This window comes from Penicillium waksmanii, assembly GCF_028829765.1.
Source record: "Penicillium waksmanii strain IBT 27052 chromosome Unknown utg000010l:1.0-3698451.0:1.0-3701458.0, whole genome shotgun sequence".
Lineage (NCBI taxonomy): Eukaryota > Fungi > Ascomycota > Eurotiomycetes > Eurotiales > Aspergillaceae > Penicillium > Penicillium waksmanii.
The window spans coordinates 641,151-657,781 of NW_026643256.1; the positions used below are offsets into that span (position 1 = coordinate 641,151).

At 51.5% G+C, this 16,631-nt stretch overlaps 8 protein-coding genes across 8 annotated transcripts; 3 read left to right on the top strand and 5 right to left on the bottom strand.

Moving 5' to 3' along the window:
- Window positions 1–673: 673 nt before the first annotated feature.
- N7481_012193 (NADP-dependent isocitrate dehydrogenase) lies at window positions 674–2,818 on the top strand (the record flags this gene model as incomplete). The annotated part of the gene is made up of 6 exons (XM_057271412.1): window positions 674–952; window positions 1,292–1,327; window positions 1,491–1,501; window positions 1,562–1,595; window positions 1,659–1,797; window positions 1,860–2,818. 6 exons carry the CDS (start codon window positions 674–676, stop codon window positions 2,816–2,818), a joined length of 1,458 nt encoding a protein of 485 aa, XP_057115600.1.
- Window positions 2,819–4,657: 1,839 nt separating this feature from the next.
- On the top strand, window positions 4,658–6,102 carry N7481_012194 (uncharacterized protein; the record flags this gene model as incomplete). Its single annotated transcript, XM_057271413.1, has 4 exons — window positions 4,658–4,823; window positions 4,881–4,948; window positions 5,009–5,459; window positions 5,552–6,102. 4 exons carry the CDS (start codon window positions 4,658–4,660, stop codon window positions 6,100–6,102), a joined length of 1,236 nt encoding a protein of 411 aa, XP_057115601.1.
- A 171-nt stretch (window positions 6,103–6,273) lies between these two features.
- On the bottom strand, window positions 6,274–8,323 carry N7481_012195 (Amidase; the record flags this gene model as incomplete). Its single annotated transcript, XM_057271414.1, has 6 exons — window positions 6,274–6,413; window positions 6,482–6,764; window positions 6,835–7,010; window positions 7,093–7,311; window positions 7,523–7,798; window positions 7,882–8,323. 6 exons carry the CDS (start codon window positions 8,321–8,323, stop codon window positions 6,274–6,276), a joined length of 1,536 nt encoding a protein of 511 aa, XP_057115602.1.
- Window positions 8,324–8,679: 356 nt separating this feature from the next.
- Window positions 8,680–10,017, bottom strand: N7481_012196 (Zn(II)2Cys6 transcription factor; the record flags this gene model as incomplete). Its single annotated transcript, XM_057271415.1, has 1 exon — window positions 8,680–10,017. One exon carries the CDS (start codon window positions 10,015–10,017, stop codon window positions 8,680–8,682), a length of 1,338 nt encoding a protein of 445 aa, XP_057115603.1.
- Window positions 10,018–10,473: 456 nt separating this feature from the next.
- On the bottom strand, window positions 10,474–11,910 carry N7481_012197 (uncharacterized protein; the record flags this gene model as incomplete). The annotated part of the gene is made up of 1 exon (XM_057271416.1): window positions 10,474–11,910. The coding sequence occupies one exon, from the start codon at window positions 11,908–11,910 to the stop codon at window positions 10,474–10,476; it is 1,437 nt and encodes a 478-aa protein (XP_057115604.1).
- Window positions 11,911–12,280: 370 nt separating this feature from the next.
- Window positions 12,281–13,633, bottom strand: pgxC (putative extracellular exo-polygalacturonase; the record flags this gene model as incomplete). Its single annotated transcript, XM_057271417.1, has 1 exon — window positions 12,281–13,633. The coding sequence occupies one exon, from the start codon at window positions 13,631–13,633 to the stop codon at window positions 12,281–12,283; it is 1,353 nt and encodes a 450-aa protein (XP_057115605.1).
- A 629-nt stretch (window positions 13,634–14,262) lies between these two features.
- Window positions 14,263–14,922, top strand: N7481_012199 (SRPBCC domain-containing protein; the record flags this gene model as incomplete). The annotated part of the gene is made up of 1 exon (XM_057271418.1): window positions 14,263–14,922. The coding sequence occupies one exon, from the start codon at window positions 14,263–14,265 to the stop codon at window positions 14,920–14,922; it is 660 nt and encodes a 219-aa protein (XP_057115606.1).
- Window positions 14,923–15,381: 459 nt separating this feature from the next.
- N7481_012200 (protein kinase domain-containing protein) lies at window positions 15,382–16,620 on the bottom strand (the record flags this gene model as incomplete). The annotated part of the gene is made up of 1 exon (XM_057271419.1): window positions 15,382–16,620. One exon carries the CDS (start codon window positions 16,618–16,620, stop codon window positions 15,382–15,384), a length of 1,239 nt encoding a protein of 412 aa, XP_057115607.1.
- Window positions 16,621–16,631: the final 11 nt, after the last annotated feature.

Consider the following 16,631-nt stretch of genomic DNA (forward strand, 5'->3'; position numbering starts at 1 on the left):
GAGGTCCCTCCGAGCTCCGGCCAACCGCCCGTACGAACTCCCGCAAATCGCAAACCGCTCATCCGCCCAGCGGGTCGGTGGAGAGTTCACCGAGCTTCATGACTCGACCAGCTGATCTGCTCACCGTGGTCTAAGCTGGATCACAGCCATCCCTGGAATTGCTGGGAATTAGCAGTAGCATCAGATATTTATCATTTATTATCTGGTAATTTTTTATCAAAGCTCATCGCTAAGACGGAAAGGCCCCCTCTCTCAATTTGACCAAGAGTCACGAGACGCCGGCTTCGGCGCTTCCCACGGTTAAAGACGCACCGCTGCGCTGTTTTGGTCTTGCCCGGACAAGGCTTTTCCCATCCCTTCATCACTTTCCAACCATCTTCTTGCGCTCTCGGTAATTCCCCCCACTGTCTATTACCTTCCTTCCCTCTCCCCGTCCCGTATTGCCCCGGCATTTCCCCCAGACTTCCCTTTGGTCCGCAGATTGCCAGTGCCCGCATTCGCCGCATTCGCCGTGACGTTAGTTGTCCATACTCACTTCCCGACTCCACTGCCTCTCCATTCTGCCGAATATCGTCCCTCGGTTGTTCCTCACGGCTTTCCGGGCCAAACAGAAACTTGCGAATCTCGCGCTGACCTTTCCCGTACAGTCCCTCTCAACTCGCATCATCCAACCATGAACGCCCTTCGGTCCAGTTCCGCCTTCGCGCGCCGGTCCCTGACCCCCGCCTCTATCTCTGCCCCTCTCTCTTCCTCTCGTCTTCTCTCTTCTTCTTCCTCCCAACTACCTTCCTCTCAGAGATCTCTTTCTTCTGTTTCCCTTCGCTCTAACAGACTCTCTGCATCCCGCTGGTCCGGATCGACTCCTTCCGTCAACTTCTTCCAAATCCGCAAAATGACTTCCGATAGCAAGATCAAGGTGGTGAACCCAGTCGTCGAACTGGATGGCGATGAGGTACGAAATACAATTGGAGGGGTAGGGGCGAGCAAGAAGCAAAGGAAGAAAAGACAAAAAAAAAAGAGAAAACTTCTGCCCCCCAAAGACATCCCGACCCCTCTCTTTTTATAGCTTAAACCTTCTTCTTTTGTTCGTCGAAAACGGTCCGGCCCGTTTCACAAGCCTGACCTCATGCGGTTCCCGCTGTGTTCTCGCCGCCTCTTGACTTGAACGCGGGGAAATACGGAGGTTGATTCACATGTGTCAATGGCTATCCCGAGGGGCAACCGTTCTAGACCTACCCTACTCACCCAATGGCTCTTCTTAACATGTGCTAATCATTCATCTTCTCTATAGATGACCCGTATCATCTGGCAAGAAATCAGGGAAAAGGTAAGCCCCGGATATTTCCCTCCCCCTCATACTTCCTATCTCTCCCCTCATCCCGGCTAGACCTGCATGATCGTCCTTGCAGGATGTGGCTGCAGGCGGTCTGATTCGCTGAACATCACTCCCCTCGTGCGTATCTGGTTCGAGACTAACATTGCATCTATAGTTGATTCTGCCGTAAGTGCACATTTTCAGGGCATCGATCATCCCGTATTTTTCCTAACATTGCCCAATCAGTTACCTCGACATTGATCTCAAGTACTACGATCTGGTAAGCCCACACCGCTCTATATGATATTGAACTGTAGAGCCGAACTAATCAATTACCGTGTAGGGTCTTGAGTACCGTGACCAGACCGATGACAAGGTCACCGTTGATGCCGCTGAGGCCATCAAGAAGTATGGTGTCGGTGTCAAGTGCGCCACCATCACCCCCGATGAGGCCCGTGTTGAGGAGTTCAAGCTGAAGAAGAGTAAGCTTTCCCCTGCCGTCTGCATGAAGTCATACGACCCGGCCCGACTAACAACTCACCAGTGTGGCTCTCCCCCAACGGTACCATCCGTAACATTCTCGGCGGTACCGTCTTCCGTGAGCCCATCATCATCCCCCGCATTCCCCGCCTTGTGCCTGGCTGGAACAAGCCCATTGTCATTGGCCGCCACGCCTTCGGTGATCAATACCGTGCCCAGGACCGTGTCATCCCCGGCCCCGGTAAGCTCGAGCTGGTCTACACCCCTACCGGTGGTGAGCCCGAGCGCGTCCAGGTCTACGACTTCCAGGGCGGTGGTGTCACCCAGTGCCAGTACAACACCGATGAGTCCATCCAGGGCTTCGCCCACGCCTCTTTCCAGATGGCCCTGATGAAGGGTCTGCCCCTGTACATGTCCACCAAGAACACCATCCTGAAGCGCTACGACGGCCGCTTCAAGGACATCTTCGAGGAGATCTTCGAGAAGGACTACAAGAAGGACTTCGATGCCAAGGGAATCTGGTACGAGCACCGTCTGATCGACGACATGGTCGCCCAGATGATCAAGTCTGAGGGTGGCTTCGTTATGGCCCTGAAGAACTACGACGGTGATGTCCAATCCGACATCGTCGCCCAAGGCTTCGGCTCCCTGGGTCTCATGACCTCCACCCTGGTCACCCCCTCCGGCGAGGCTTTCGAGTCCGAGGCCGCCCACGGCACCGTCACCCGCCACTATCGCGAGCACCAGAAGGGCCGCGAGACCTCCACCAACCCCATTGCCTCCATCTTCGCCTGGACCCGTGGTCTCGTCCAGCGCGGAAAGCTCGACAACACCCCCGAGGTTGTTGCTTTCGCTGAGGAGCTTGAGAAGGCTTGCACTGATGTCGTTAACGACGAGGGCATCATGACCAAGGATCTGGCTCTCGCTTGCGGTCGCAAGGACCGCGAGGCTTGGGTGACTACCAACGAGTACATGGCTGCCGTTGAGCGTCGCCTGAAGGCTAACCTCAAGGCCCGCCTGTAGATTCCTTTTCCATTTTAACTTGAACATGTTATGCGTTTGATACCCCCTCTAGACTCGGGGGATTTTTTAGCTTCTGCAATGTACAGCTGTGGATGAAAATAAAACGATCTTTCTATTCTTATTATCAATTGTAGCCTTGGAGGTGTTCCTATGTTTCAAATTATGGGTATGATCGAAACTACGATATACTCCAGGGCTGCTGGTATCGAAGTCTGTTTCTTGCGGGAAGAGACTAAGGCTTTGTTTTCAAAAGTAAACCTTCTCGGCAAACTGATTGTCTCCTCGCTAACTTAAAAAGTAGTTGCTAATTAGCCTTAAGTCTGTTCCCTCAATTCAAGTTGTTTGTCCTGCTTGGCCCTGTTTGGCCCTGTTGCAACAGGCACAATTTAGCGAAACCCGGTACAGTAGAGGCTCTGGGCCACTGGCATTGAAGAAGTCCATCACGGTCTAGCCCTCCCCGATAACCCACGACTCAGAGAACAGGGCCTCAGCTTCCCTCCTATCCTTGGCCGACAAGCAAACGAGTCATGGTATCTGATCTCCCAAGCCACCATAGGTCTAGACTTGAGGTCTAGCGAAAAGAAACAAGCCACAGCTTTGGCAGCATAGTATGGGAGATAACCTCTTCCCCCACAGCCAAGCACTCGGCAATTCTAGTAGCACTGGATCTGCAAAACACTAAATAATGGACCTTTTCTGACGATATAAACTAGGCTATCGGCAACTCCGAGCCAGACTACTGAGGTGTACATACGAGCAGTTACCCACAACGACACACAAAGAAAAGCAAAAGAAAACAACAATTCGAGTGCAACCCTTAATCATGTAGACGCAAATCCGGAAAAGATAGACACGACCAGTCAACTTCCCAAAAAGAATTGGAGATAGAGCTTTTTCACCTCTCACCAACCTTGACTTGACGTTCCGGATGCGGAGAATTCTCCACTTACTTCCCCAGCCACCACTGTCCTAACAAGGTAAAGCAGGTTCCTCTCGCTAGCAAAACTCATACTATCCATGGAAAGGCCCCGGATCCGAGTGAAGCTACTGAGATCTATTCGACGGAAGGTAGAAATAAGATTTTGAAGGCGTGGGACCAGGCTGGCCTGGGGAGAGTTTTCCATGAAATGTTAACGCCGCTAGAATGATCAACCGTGCATCGATTGGGTGGGGACCACCTCCACAACTTCAATCTCTACTAATCATTTGCTGGAATTATTTGGGCGGCGATTACATTTCATAGAATTGGCCTATCAGCGTTGATGGATAAGTTCGGGGGTTGCGAAGGGGCGGCCTTATAGTCTTTGACGCAATGGATCAGTGCTGGTTCCCGATGCGGTAGATGATGGACCAATAGGGCTGGTCGGGTGATACTACCCCATGATGAGGCATGGATTAAAGGTTGGTCTAGGAGGGGCTACTGGGATACGGGATGAATTTTCTTGGCTTCTGCTCTACTATCATGCAGAATGTCGTGCCTGGTTGGATCTTTCTGAAGAAATTGTGTATCCAATTAACCGGTGCATTTCTCGCAGTTCATCTGGCTTTGGCTTTGGCTTTCCCTCTGATATTTAGTATTCGCGCCGCCCATTGTCTGAGATCTTTGGAACTTTCGCATTGTATTCAGGCTATTGTCGACTTGAAGATCCTACTGGTCATTCTCTTAATACTACCTTCATTGCATGGGACTTTGCCCCCCTCTTCTTCTTCTTTCTGCAACTTCTGTCCACAACATATGGGTTGACACTTCCCTCCCTGCACCTTACACCTCAATCAAGAGATTATCCAGCCTCTCATCAATGGACCAACCGACAATCGCTTGCACATCATCACTCGATAATGCGGGTCCGGGCCATCTCGACCATCTTTACCGTGTTGTCGGCTCTGTTCGTTGCATTCCGCCTGTTCACACGTGTGAAGCTGGTTAAGAAATGGGGATACGATGACTTGCTCATCATTGCCGCATGGGTTTGCTCCGCTACCTTTTTCGCCTTTATAATTGTCGGTGAGTTCTAGAATTACTATTAGCATACCTCTATACATACTCAAGCTAATTGTACAGAGCGACACTACGGCCTTGGGCAGCATAAAGCATCACTTCCTCCCCATCTCATCCAAGCAGAGCTCTTTGTAAGTTCTACTTCCCCATAGATCGAGCGAATATGTGGCTGATAGAAGTAAACTATGCAGTACCTGTGGCTCTCCATCCCTTTCTACAACCTCTCTCTCATCCTTTCCAAGCTCTCAGCCCTCGTTTTTCTCACTTCCATATTCCGCATCCGACACTTTCTCATCACCGCATACCTCATCATGGGCTTCCTGGTAGTTGCAGGGCTCTGGATGGTCCTGAGCGGCTTCATCTTCTGCGTACCCGTTCCCATATTCTGGAGCATGAACAAGAGTCTCGTCGCTGCCCACTGTCTACCGAAAGCTCCAGTATGGTTTACGAACGCCTCCATACAAATCGTCACAGATATCATCATCTTGATTCTTCCGATGCCAATTGTATCCAAGCTGCGATTACCGAAACGGCAACGAGCGGGTATCATGATCATTTTTGGCGTTGGGATCTGCGTTATCGCAACGAGCTTAGCACGAGTCTATGAATTGAGCGTCATGGTGCGCAGTCACGACTTTACAAGTAAGTTACTCTCCAATTGTTTGCTCTCCTTTCCTTTTAATCCTATTCCAACTCCGTTTGCCAATCGAAACAACCATCTAACCCATTCACAGAAACCAACGCCGAAGCCGCCGTCTGGTCTTGTCTCGAAGCAAACGTCTCTATAATCTGCGCCTGCCTCCCACCTCTACACACTCTAATCTCACGAGTCTTCTCATTCTGCTTCCGCCCACAACCAATCAACGCAGCACCCGCTTCAAACACCAGACCGCACTCAAATACAACGTTCCTCATCTCTTCAGCCCGCAAACCCTCCATCTACGACCATCACCATGATGGCGTATTCTACAATGACACATTCTACACCGGCCCAGTAGGAAGCTACACAGCTAGTATCTCAAAGGTCAATACGAATGACGACGACCCCGAGAGCGGCGGAAGCGCCAACAGCAGAGATGGTATCCGTGTTGTCCGCGAGCTGCGCATTGGATCTGATTCCGTCGCGCCGAGTCCAACACTCGCTCCGACTCTCGGTCCAACTTTGGGCTTGACTGGGACTAATGAGCATGATTTTGAATTGGAGCCCTGTGGCCCGTCTGTTGAGTGGGATCTTGGTGATTTCGAGTTTCCAGATTATAAGGAGCGGATGAATGCTCCGCTTTGATGGGATCGGATAGGAATGGAGGTTATATCTATGTAATTATAGTATCGAAGCCATTGCATTTTGCATAAACGCGAACACGACTTGACTACCTAGAAATGAATTGAAATGATTGGAAAAAATGGCTCTCTATTTGGGTTAATGACTATTTGCCTCCTAGGGGACACAGGTTACTCAGAGACTGGGTCGGGCAGTATCTTTCCATCGCATGGCTTGTTCAATGGCCTTGGCGACAGCGACGCATTTCTCCTCGCCGAAACGGCCGCCTACGACTTGTACGCCGACCGGCATGCCTTCGACTAGGTTGATATCATCTGCATAGATGGATGTTAATTAGTACCGCAGTGCGTCAATTGAGAATACGGTGGGAAAAAAAACTCACACTGCTCCTTATTAAACCTGTCGCCAGAATTTCTAGGCACATGGTCCAACCATTCTTGATCCGGCATATCCTGTTCGCGAGAAACATTTGTGATGGGCACAGACAAGGCCGCGTATCCGAGTAAATTCCAGATACTGGTGTAGCCCACATATGCGCTGGATTTCACCCATGTCCAGGGCTTGTATCCCACCCCAGGAGTTGTCGGCATAATAAGTGCGTCGATGCCGGATGTAGTCCAGCGATCGAGGTAGCTACTCTCATAGAGATACTTATCCGCATTCAACTATCGCTTGTTAGCAGCTGTCTGACAACCGCTGCACCGCAGAATTATACTCGTATCATATATCACATACCTGATGCGTCTCCGAGGTAGACAAGATATGATCTGGAGTTCCAACCAACATCCCCTCAACCAGAGGCTCACCCGTCATCTCGATCTTCCTGCGACATCCCTCGCCTCCATCAGAGAAGATAGCCTTCTCCCATAAGGAGTAGGCGTATGCATGAGAGGACGCATCCCATTCAAAGACTACAAAAGGAAGGGTCAGAAGGAGATTCATTCAAATACCCGGAGGAACAAGGTTCAAACAAAACAGGGACAAAAAACGAACCTTCATGCCCAGCCGCCCTCAACGCATCAATAACATCCCGAACCGCCCTCGCGATCGGAGGTTGAACTTTGACAACACCATCATCTACCACAAAGCCAATGCGCAGTCTCTTCGCCTTCAACGAAGCCAGACTCCTCCGCCACGGAACGGGCGCAGTATGTTGATCTAATTCCCAAGGCGAAGCACACGGCAGAACCTCCATATACCTCTCAATACTCGCTAGGGAACAAGCCATCGGACCTGCGACTGAGCGAACGATATCCTGGCCGGGACTATTGTGAACGAGGGGGAGTTAGAAGATGAACAAACCACCATTTATACTCAGATTATACTGCCGAACTTGACGAAGATATCAAAGAATAAACTTACTTCCCCCTCTCATAAGGATGTCTCCCAGGACTAGGCGAAAGTCCAAAAATCCCCGTCAAACTAGCCGGGATTCGAATCGAGCCTCCCAAATCCGTACCAATGCCGAGCGGACTACCCCGAGCCGCAACAAGCGAGGCCTCGCCGCCAGAGCTCCCGCCGGAAATCAGAGTGCGGTTCAGTGGGTTCACGCATTGGCCGAAGACGTGGTTGTATGAGTCGGACATCATCATTGATTGAGGGAGGTTTGTTTTTACGTATAGGACTGCGCCGAGGCGGCGGAGGGTTTGGGCGACGGATTTGTCGGTTGCGGAGGGGTTGTTTGTTAGTCCGACCCAGCCTGTACGGGGATTGATGGTGTTAGCGAAATGCATGGGTGGATGGGTGGTTAGTGGGTATGGGTATGGGCATGGGAAAACATACCGATAGAAGTATCGACACCCTTAACAGAAAATAAATCCTTAATCGAAACAGGCAGTCCATGCAAAGGACCAACCGTCGATCCAGTCTTAGCTAAATGAGCATCCATCCGCTTCGCCGTGGCGAGCGCTTCTTCAAAGAAGATCTCCGTGCAGCAGGTGGTTAATTGGTGGGCTAGGGCTGCGCGCTTTGCGAATGCAGTCGTTAATTCCAGCGAGGAGAGCTCGCCGGATGACAGGTTGCGCAGAAGCACTGTTATATCTGTTTCCTCTGTGAGGAGTAGTTCTCTTGCGGAGAGGATGCTTCGGAGGTAAACGAGTGCATCGGGCGTCGATTCCACGGATGGGACTGAAGAAAGACGCCATTCGGCTGGAATTAAGGCGAGTTGCTCCGCGCGCTTTTGGGCTGCGAGGTCCAGGTAGGTCGGTGTTGTTGTGGTGGCCATGATGGAAGCCGTTTTAACTCCGAAGCCAGTGCCAGGTGGGGTGCGATGGAATGTCTATGGGGGATAGTAGAAATTTGAAAGAAGAAAAATGGTGAGATTGTAGTAAAGGGAAACAACAGCTTCATATATAACCCTGGGATGAGGAAACCAGATACTAGAAATAGACAATAAACCAACAAACCACCGGCAAGAATCCAAGTACTAGTATGCCACGAGAAAGGGAAGCCAAAGATAAGAAAAATAGATTCGTTTCCCAATTAGGCAAGTTATCAAATGTATCTACTCCAACAGCCAACCACAAGACGACTTCCGCTGCAACCGGGGCCTTCTACCCCGCGATTTCCGTCCCCACTCCCTTAAACCACCGAGGCAACGCCCCGACTCATCCAACGCCGCTCGCACTGTTCCTGACCATCCGGATAACGCGGAAACTCACAAAGCCGACAATTCCGCCAGTAGCTGCGAATTACCTCGCACTGTTGTGCTTGCGTTGCGTGTATTCCGCTTACATAGATGGGTGTGGCGAGGTGCACGTAGAAACGCGATGAGGTGGGCAATCGGGATATCGCGTTACATACGCGATCCACCATGTTTGATAACACGTCTGAATGGGCGAGTGTTCTTAATTGATCTCGATCTGAATTATGGCTCAGGGGTCCGGGTTGATCGTGATCGTGATCATGGTGTCGGTATAGACGGGCAAAAGCAACAATAGCCCCAGCATATCGGTATACTGCAGCTGCGAGACCGCGGTCTGTTTGATCTGATGAGTCGAGGCGCAGAACCTGGTCCATTGCCATGGTACTGAGATCTGCAATGCTCGACTCATTCTTGGATCTAGATTCAAATTCCGTTTCCTGTTTGGCGAGTTGTACGAATAAGTCGTATGTATCTGGTGGACAGCCTACAGAGGAAAAAAAGGACTGGTGGAGAATATTGCGGTGCCAGTCGTCGAAGATAAGAGCCCCGTCTTCACGGACTAGGGTCCCCGTTACATCGAACCAGACAAGGTAGGCGAGGACATCTGCGAGACCGGGGATTTGTTGCGTGAGATCGTCGATGTCTGTTTGGTTGTGGCAGTGTACGTCGAGTAATGAGCGTGCGCCTTGGAGATGTCGGTGCCATTGTCCGAATGGGCCGCAGCAGACCTCGAACATGGCGAAGGTGCCGATACCAAACAGGGCGACGGGGTGCGCTGACTCGACGACCTTGCTTAGATTCGATATCGCGGTCAAATGCGACTGGATTGAGTCTCTGTCATCTGTGCCTTGGAGGCGAGATCGAGCGAAGCTGAGTGTCCGTGAGATAAGTTCGATGGCTTCTTCTGGGAGCTCCTGCTTGCTTGATTGAATCTCTTGGTAGAAGTGGGAGAGAAGGTCGATGAAGCCGTATAGATTGATAGGGATGTTTGCATGTAGTTCCGTCTGGCCAGCTTGAAGTTGATCATGCTGCTCGGCTGGTATGGTCGACAAGGGGGACAAGGATAATGACGGGGATGTTTGGGGTGATGTCTTCAGTGCTGGAGTGGCCTTCTCGCTCATCCATTTCACTCTTTGGGGATATTGGCAGGAGGCATCTTGTTGTTGGCATGGTTGGCATCGGGGGCGGTTGAGATCGCACTTGATGCCATTCATGCGGCAGTGGTAACAGTGGCGATCATGGCGAATGCCACGAGGCTTCTTATTCCCTGCCATTGCCCATCTGGATGAATTTGTCCACGGTTGTTCCAAGGGGACGTCCTCGGGGCCAATGCCGAAGCCGGATCTACGGGAGATAAGAGTGCGGGGGAAGTCTTGGGGTGCGCCGGGCTGCCCGTTCGGTCCTAGCGAGAGCAGGACTAGTACTATCTCAGCTGTATACTACAAGTCGGAGTTGATCCGCGGCAGTAGTTTGCACATTGAAACGAGTGTGATTTCGCTAATTATAGCACAGTACAACCGGGGAAATTCCCATGTAAACACCTTGAACCTGGGCCCCAAATGATAAAACCAAAAGAGTGACAGAGTCTGGAAGCCAGCCAGACCGAATGTAACAACGCCCGAGAAAATATATACAAACTTTGCGACCATCCCAAGTTGGAATATACAAAAACAAAAATAGTATTTACACTGTCTCGTAGAATCTTCATTCTCCCCATACTCCAGTCCCGCTCAATGGCAGGAGACGTTGGGACGAGAATTCGAAGCCATTGTCATGTGCACATATCGACTCTGCGAGGAACTATTTTTGTGTCCTTGAGCAATCCTTTCACGTCGGCCACGTCGCTTTGTGTATGCGTTGACTTGCTCTGGCTTGGGCTCAACAAAGAGACCCTGACCGGTATCTGAAGCCTGTTGACCCGACCTGCAGTGTTCGACTTTTGGACTTTGTGTTTCGAGCCTGCTTGCAAGTTTTTCTTTTCTCCTCTCGCGACGACGATTTGCTCGCTCATGCTGTCTCTTGCCGAATGAGTGGCGTTTCTCTGCTGCCGCGCGCCGTCTCTTGGTCCTCGACGAGGCTCGAGAGAGAGGCCGCGATGAAGCGAATGAGGCTCGGGAAGAGGAGCGGGACCGATTCTTCAAGCTGATCACTTCCTTGAGATGGTCAAGAGCAGCTATGAGTGGCAAGGGGGATGCGACCCTCCCGTTCACTACTGATGCGGAACCCAGTGAAGGGGCAATGTTCAACACAATGTTGCTGTTGGAGGCTTGGCTAATCGATCGTCTTCGCTTACAGGCCGTCTCAGATACACACTGCGGCGGGCGGTTTTCGTTCTCCACGGAGACTGAGCAGAGAGAAGCTGCAATGGCATGCGAGATTTTGCACTGCGTGTCTGGACTGATGGGATGCTTGGTTGGACCGATTGGTGCAGGGGTTGTGAGACGACTATCGTGACTTTCCAGGGGCAGAGCTGGAGGAGGGAGAGGCGAAAGCTTGAGAAGAGAAGCTGAGTCTTCAGTATCCAACCCACCGAGGCTTGGCTTTTGGGGAGGCGATGTGGAAGCGACGGGCGGCTCTTTCGACGGGCGATCCGACGAAGGTGGGCTTGGGTCAACGACGTTTGACGGCATCTGTGATAGGACAGGCATTGGCACCATGCTGATGGTCATAGCAGGCATGTTCGGCATATTGAATGTAAGACCTCCCAAAAAGGGACTCTGGAGCGCCGCATGGAATGGCTTTGGAGCAAGTATTGGCGACGGAGCTCCAGCTCGAAATGGTGCGATCTTGTAGTCCAAATTTGGAGGTAGAGCGCCAGCATCAAGAGAGGTGAAAACTTTAGGACTGCTCTGGGCACGGCTACCGGCAGACTTGGGAGAGTCTTCGTTCCGTTCCGAAACACTTTGATGGAGAGAATCAAGGCTGCTCGAACAATGATGGCAGATAATGTCGTATTCTCCCTCGCGGGGTACGAAGGTCATCGAGACAGGCTGCAGCCCCATGTACATATCCAGATTCCAGTTGCATATCTCCAGCCAAGATGGAAGCTCGTCGATCGGGATCAGAGGCACCAAGATTCCGCCTGGTCGGAATACACAGAAGCGAGGAATCGGACGAGAAGTCGGGAAGTGGAGAGGATAAGGTCGTTGATATCCGCAGGTCTGCATGGCGGCAAGTCGATGACAAAATCAGTGTCAAGAATAGAGCGAGCGAGTAAATGAGTGAAGGAATGAATAAGTGAATGAATGAATGAGTGAAATAGTTGTTGGCAATCAAAAGTACGTATACGGCTGAGTATACAATGAGAGTGAGAGTATGATATACCGTGGGTGAGAAGAAAGAGTGGATGAGGAGAGAAGAAGAAGAAGAGAAAACGAGAAGAGAAAGAAGATGGGAGTTTTGTTTACATTGTGGTCCGCTCTTTCCAAGTGAGTACCAACAAGGGTATTTCCATGGATTAAATGGCAGGTGCAGCTAGTCTATACTGAAACAAAAGAGAGCACTGACGTAAGCCATTAAGGTAAAGCGAGGACGATCTCAGGAAGGAACAAATGTCCCATTGCGACAGTCGAAGCCCAAGTTGGGGTTGAGTGCTGAAGTAGCATTGATGCAGACCGCAGTGGGGGCCTCCATACTTTGCGGAATCAATTGAATGTTTTTCAAGGCAAAGTTTTTGCAGGACTTGTCGGTATTGCACTCGATAATGACAGCCTCAGTGTGCTTAAGATTGGGAAGCCCAACATCATACCAGCAGGGATCTGTCGCGCAGGATCCATCACCGGGACGGAAAGTATTGATAGTACCTGTAAAGTCCGTCCAGGAGAAGTCCTCCATCACGACAGAGGCATTATTGACACGTCCAGTAGTTTGGCCATCGCCGAGTTGTGTCTGGGAAGAACCCTGGTTGAGATAGCTCTGCGTCACGAAGATTGGGAAAGTCACGTTGTACACGCGGATGTTCTTCCAGGTGATGTTCTTGGCGAGGCCCTGGCCACCCATCCAGGACTTGAAACGTGCACCGTAGACTGCATCGATGACAGTGACATCTTCGAAGTGGATGTTGGAGACGTTTGCGAATTCATCTTGGGATTGACCTAGTGATCCAATGCTCATGCCGTGGCTCTGGTAGCCGATGGTGTTCCGTTCGAAGACCACGTTGTGAGATCCTGATTGGACTGCAATGGCATCGTCTCCGTTGTATATCACACTGTCGGTAATGCGGACGTTCGTGCCAGTAACATCAAATCCGTCAGTGTTGAACGGGAATGATCCGGTGGACTCGGCGTCAATAAAAGCGTGGCTGACTTCAATGTCGTCTCCCTCCACCTGGACATTCCAAGCGATGGGTTTACGAGACTTGAAGTACTTCAATGAACCATTCGTTGTCTTGAAGCTCATGAGGTGTGGACGAGAGTCAATTCCCGTGCCATTGACTGGGTTCGCATCCCACCAAGCCTGGCCGTAAGAGTTGATCCAGCCATTGTTGACATCCGAAGAGCCGATATAGTCAATCTTGGGTCCCTGGAAGGTGAACCAGTGCTGGCCATCCGCGTAGGTAACTCTATTTGTGCGGTTTACCACCTTTTGAACTTCGGCAATACTTTGAGGGAGGTGGAGGTTGCCATTCACCTGAATCTCGACATTGCTCAGGTTCGTGACGCTGACGGGCGTGAAGATATTATAGTCGACGCCTTCCTTGAAGACAACGACCGAGTCTTTAGCGCATCGAGCAAAGACTTTCTGCACAGCCGGGGTATCGTCCGCTGTGCCATTGGAAGACGGGACAACACAGCGATGGGGTCGACTAGTATCTGAGCGGCGAAGGCCAGGAGCACCGAGCGCCAGAGAGGAAGATACCAGGGCTAGGATCGCAGAGCGCGGAATCAGCATTGTGAGCAGAGCAAGCAATAAGGAATGCTGAAACTGATACCTCTGGAGACTCAGCCAACACCCGCCAGCTTTATACTGTACCTGGAAATATACTCTACCCGGGGTTATTTGGATGAGATCATCGCCAACCCCGGAAGAATCGCTGTCAAGCCCGGGGCATCGACCCCACAATGCGGAGACGGCAAGCGCCAGCTGGTGTCAAGTGGACGGACTTTTATTTCCGCGGCCGGGGTCCAGAGATCAATTGGTGGAAATAACTGGGATCGACGATCTTTTCGCTGCAGGCGAGATGGGACGATGCTTGTGCGAACATCACGCCAAGCAAACAGCCGACGAAGTGCCACCAAAGTGCCACCAAGCCATTGCATTGCATTGCATTGCCGGTCGTTGCAGTGGTTCCCATTTACGTGCCACATTGTGGCACCAAGCATCGATAACTAAGCTAAGTGGAGGTGGCTGATGGCTGGCAGACTAGTACGAGCAGTAGGCTGTAGTTCAAGTTGTCGGAGCTCGGAGCTTCGACCAGCCGATATTGGATGTCACTGACTTGAACTACGAATACTCTTCCACCATCGACATTCCAACCACCAACAAACTTGAAACCACATACATCCACACAACCAAATCATATGAAAATGACCCTCCAAAACCCCACAAACACCGATCGCCCAACACCAACCATCACCCCAGAATCCGCAAGCCTCCACCTAGGCAGCTCAATCTTCATCAACGCCCCCTCAACCCGCGTCTGGGAAGTCCTAAGCGACACATCAACATGGCCAAGCTGGAACTCCTTCGTACCGCGCGTGACAATCCGCTCACAACCCGACACTCCCACAACCGCTGACGACTCCAACACCAACACCACCGCACCCGCACCACTCTCCCCAATCCTACAGAAGGGCACGAAAGTCACCTTCCACGTCCGCATGGATCCAAACTCAACAAAGCCCCAAGCCGCAACAGATGCCGGCCTAATCGTGACCGAGTACGAAGCGCCGAATGCAGAGACCGGGACAGCGGGGCGAATTGTTTGGGCGTCGGACTTTGAGGCGTCCGGGACGATGCCGCCTTCGCTATTGACTGCGGAGCGGGTCCATGAGATTAAGGATGTGCAGGCCGAGGAGGGTGGGGTTCGTGGAACGGAGGTGAGGAATTGGGAGTTGCAGGTTGGGTGGATGGTTTATGTTGTTAAGTGGATGTATGGGGCGCAGTTGAAGGTTAATTTTGATCTGTGGGTTAATGATTTGAAGAGGTTTGTTGAGAGTGGGAATGGGGGGCATGAGTAGATTGGCTGTGAATAGTGTGGTCTTTGGATGGGTGTTTAGTTCAAGTTTTTTAATTCAGGTTGCCGAGCGTTTGCTTCGAGTTGAATTGATCTATGGGTCGAGGATGGGAGTACTATCAAGATCTTCAAGTTTGTTTCGTCTTCGATCTCTGGGTTTGTTTAATTTGAAAGAACTACATGTGTAAGAATGAACTCTACTACAATTAAATCGTGCGGGAAGAATTAATTGTATGAAACAATAGATTGTTCGTTCAAATTCTAACCTTCATTAATCTGATATGCTCCTCACTCCCTTCCCTCGACTCCATCTGACCGGGTATATGATCTAACGAATGTATATAGTAGTATAAATGCCAAAGAAAAAGGAAAAATGCTCCGAATGCCCTCCCAAAAAAAATGCAAATGCAAATGCAAATGAAACCAAAGAAAGAAAATATTAAGATCAATCAGAAGATCAGACTCATTCTACCCCGTCCCCACAAACCTCCTCCGCCAGACCCACCCACTCAATCGCAGTAATCCGCTGCGCCGGATCCTTAACAACAGCCGGCCGAACCAACCTCTCAACAAACCCATTCCTAGGAACCCTCGCCCCATTCCCAAAAGAGCGAATGAAATCCAGAATCTGATGCCCCTCCCCAGCCATCAGATTCCGGCGCCGGAAATCGCACCCAGGATACAAAAGTACATCGCCCGTCGCCGCGGCCAGAAGCGTCGCAGCTAGGGAAAAGACATCCGAAGCCGGGCCCGGTGGAGGATTACCACTACCAGGCCTAAGAGATTTGAGGACCTCAGGCGCGGAGAAAGGCGCCGTGAAACTGGATAGAATCTTTTCATTACCGCTCTCAGAGGGGTCTGGCGAGATATCCATTGCTGCGGAGAAATCCGCCAACAGCGGCTCGTAGCGGAAGGCGTTGGGGCCATTGCCATTGCCGTTGGTCATGTCCTGTCCCTCTGCAACCTCGATAGGGCGGAGTAAGATGCTATGCGGCTTGACGTCGCCGTGCATGATTCCTGCAGTGTGGTGGAGCCAGCCGAGACTGCTAATCAGCTTGCGGGCCAAATCCTTCCAGGGCTCTGGGCCGAGGAAAGGGTCGAACATGGTGGCTGTTGTGATAGGCTGATTGCGGACGCGATTCGCTGCTTCTTCGATGTATGTTGATAACGCGAGTGGGACGGCGGTCATTACCAGCGACTGGGTTTCGGCGTGGAAGCCGTGGAATGGCACGATGTGGTTCTCGTGGCCTGGAGTGAGGGTGAGTTGGGTTAGGATTAGGGCTTCGGTCTTTAAGACAGGGCCTGCGTCGCCGCGGCGGGATGTCTTGACGGCTACGATTCGGGTTGCGTTGATGGGGGAGCTGGGTGGGGTGTCGAGGAGAGTGTTGTTGGTGGCGGCGGGTTTGGTGGTTGGGATTGATCGCGCTTTGTACACCTTACTCCAGACGCCCTCGCCGAACTCGATGCGACGGCCGCGCTCGTCGAGACATGGCTCTAGTTCGTCCGTGAAGCGGAGCGGGGTGGTAATGTTGCGTCTGAATAGGGCTGCGGAATGCTTATCGCTAGGTTCTGATAATGGGGTGACGATGCGCTCGCTGCTTTCTTTGCCAATTGGTGTAACCGGGGGAGTAAGACTCGAGCCGGATGTCGAGGTGTGCGATATGCCTTTGCCATCGTGGCCGGTGTGCAGCGACAGTTGCATGGGCGAACTGG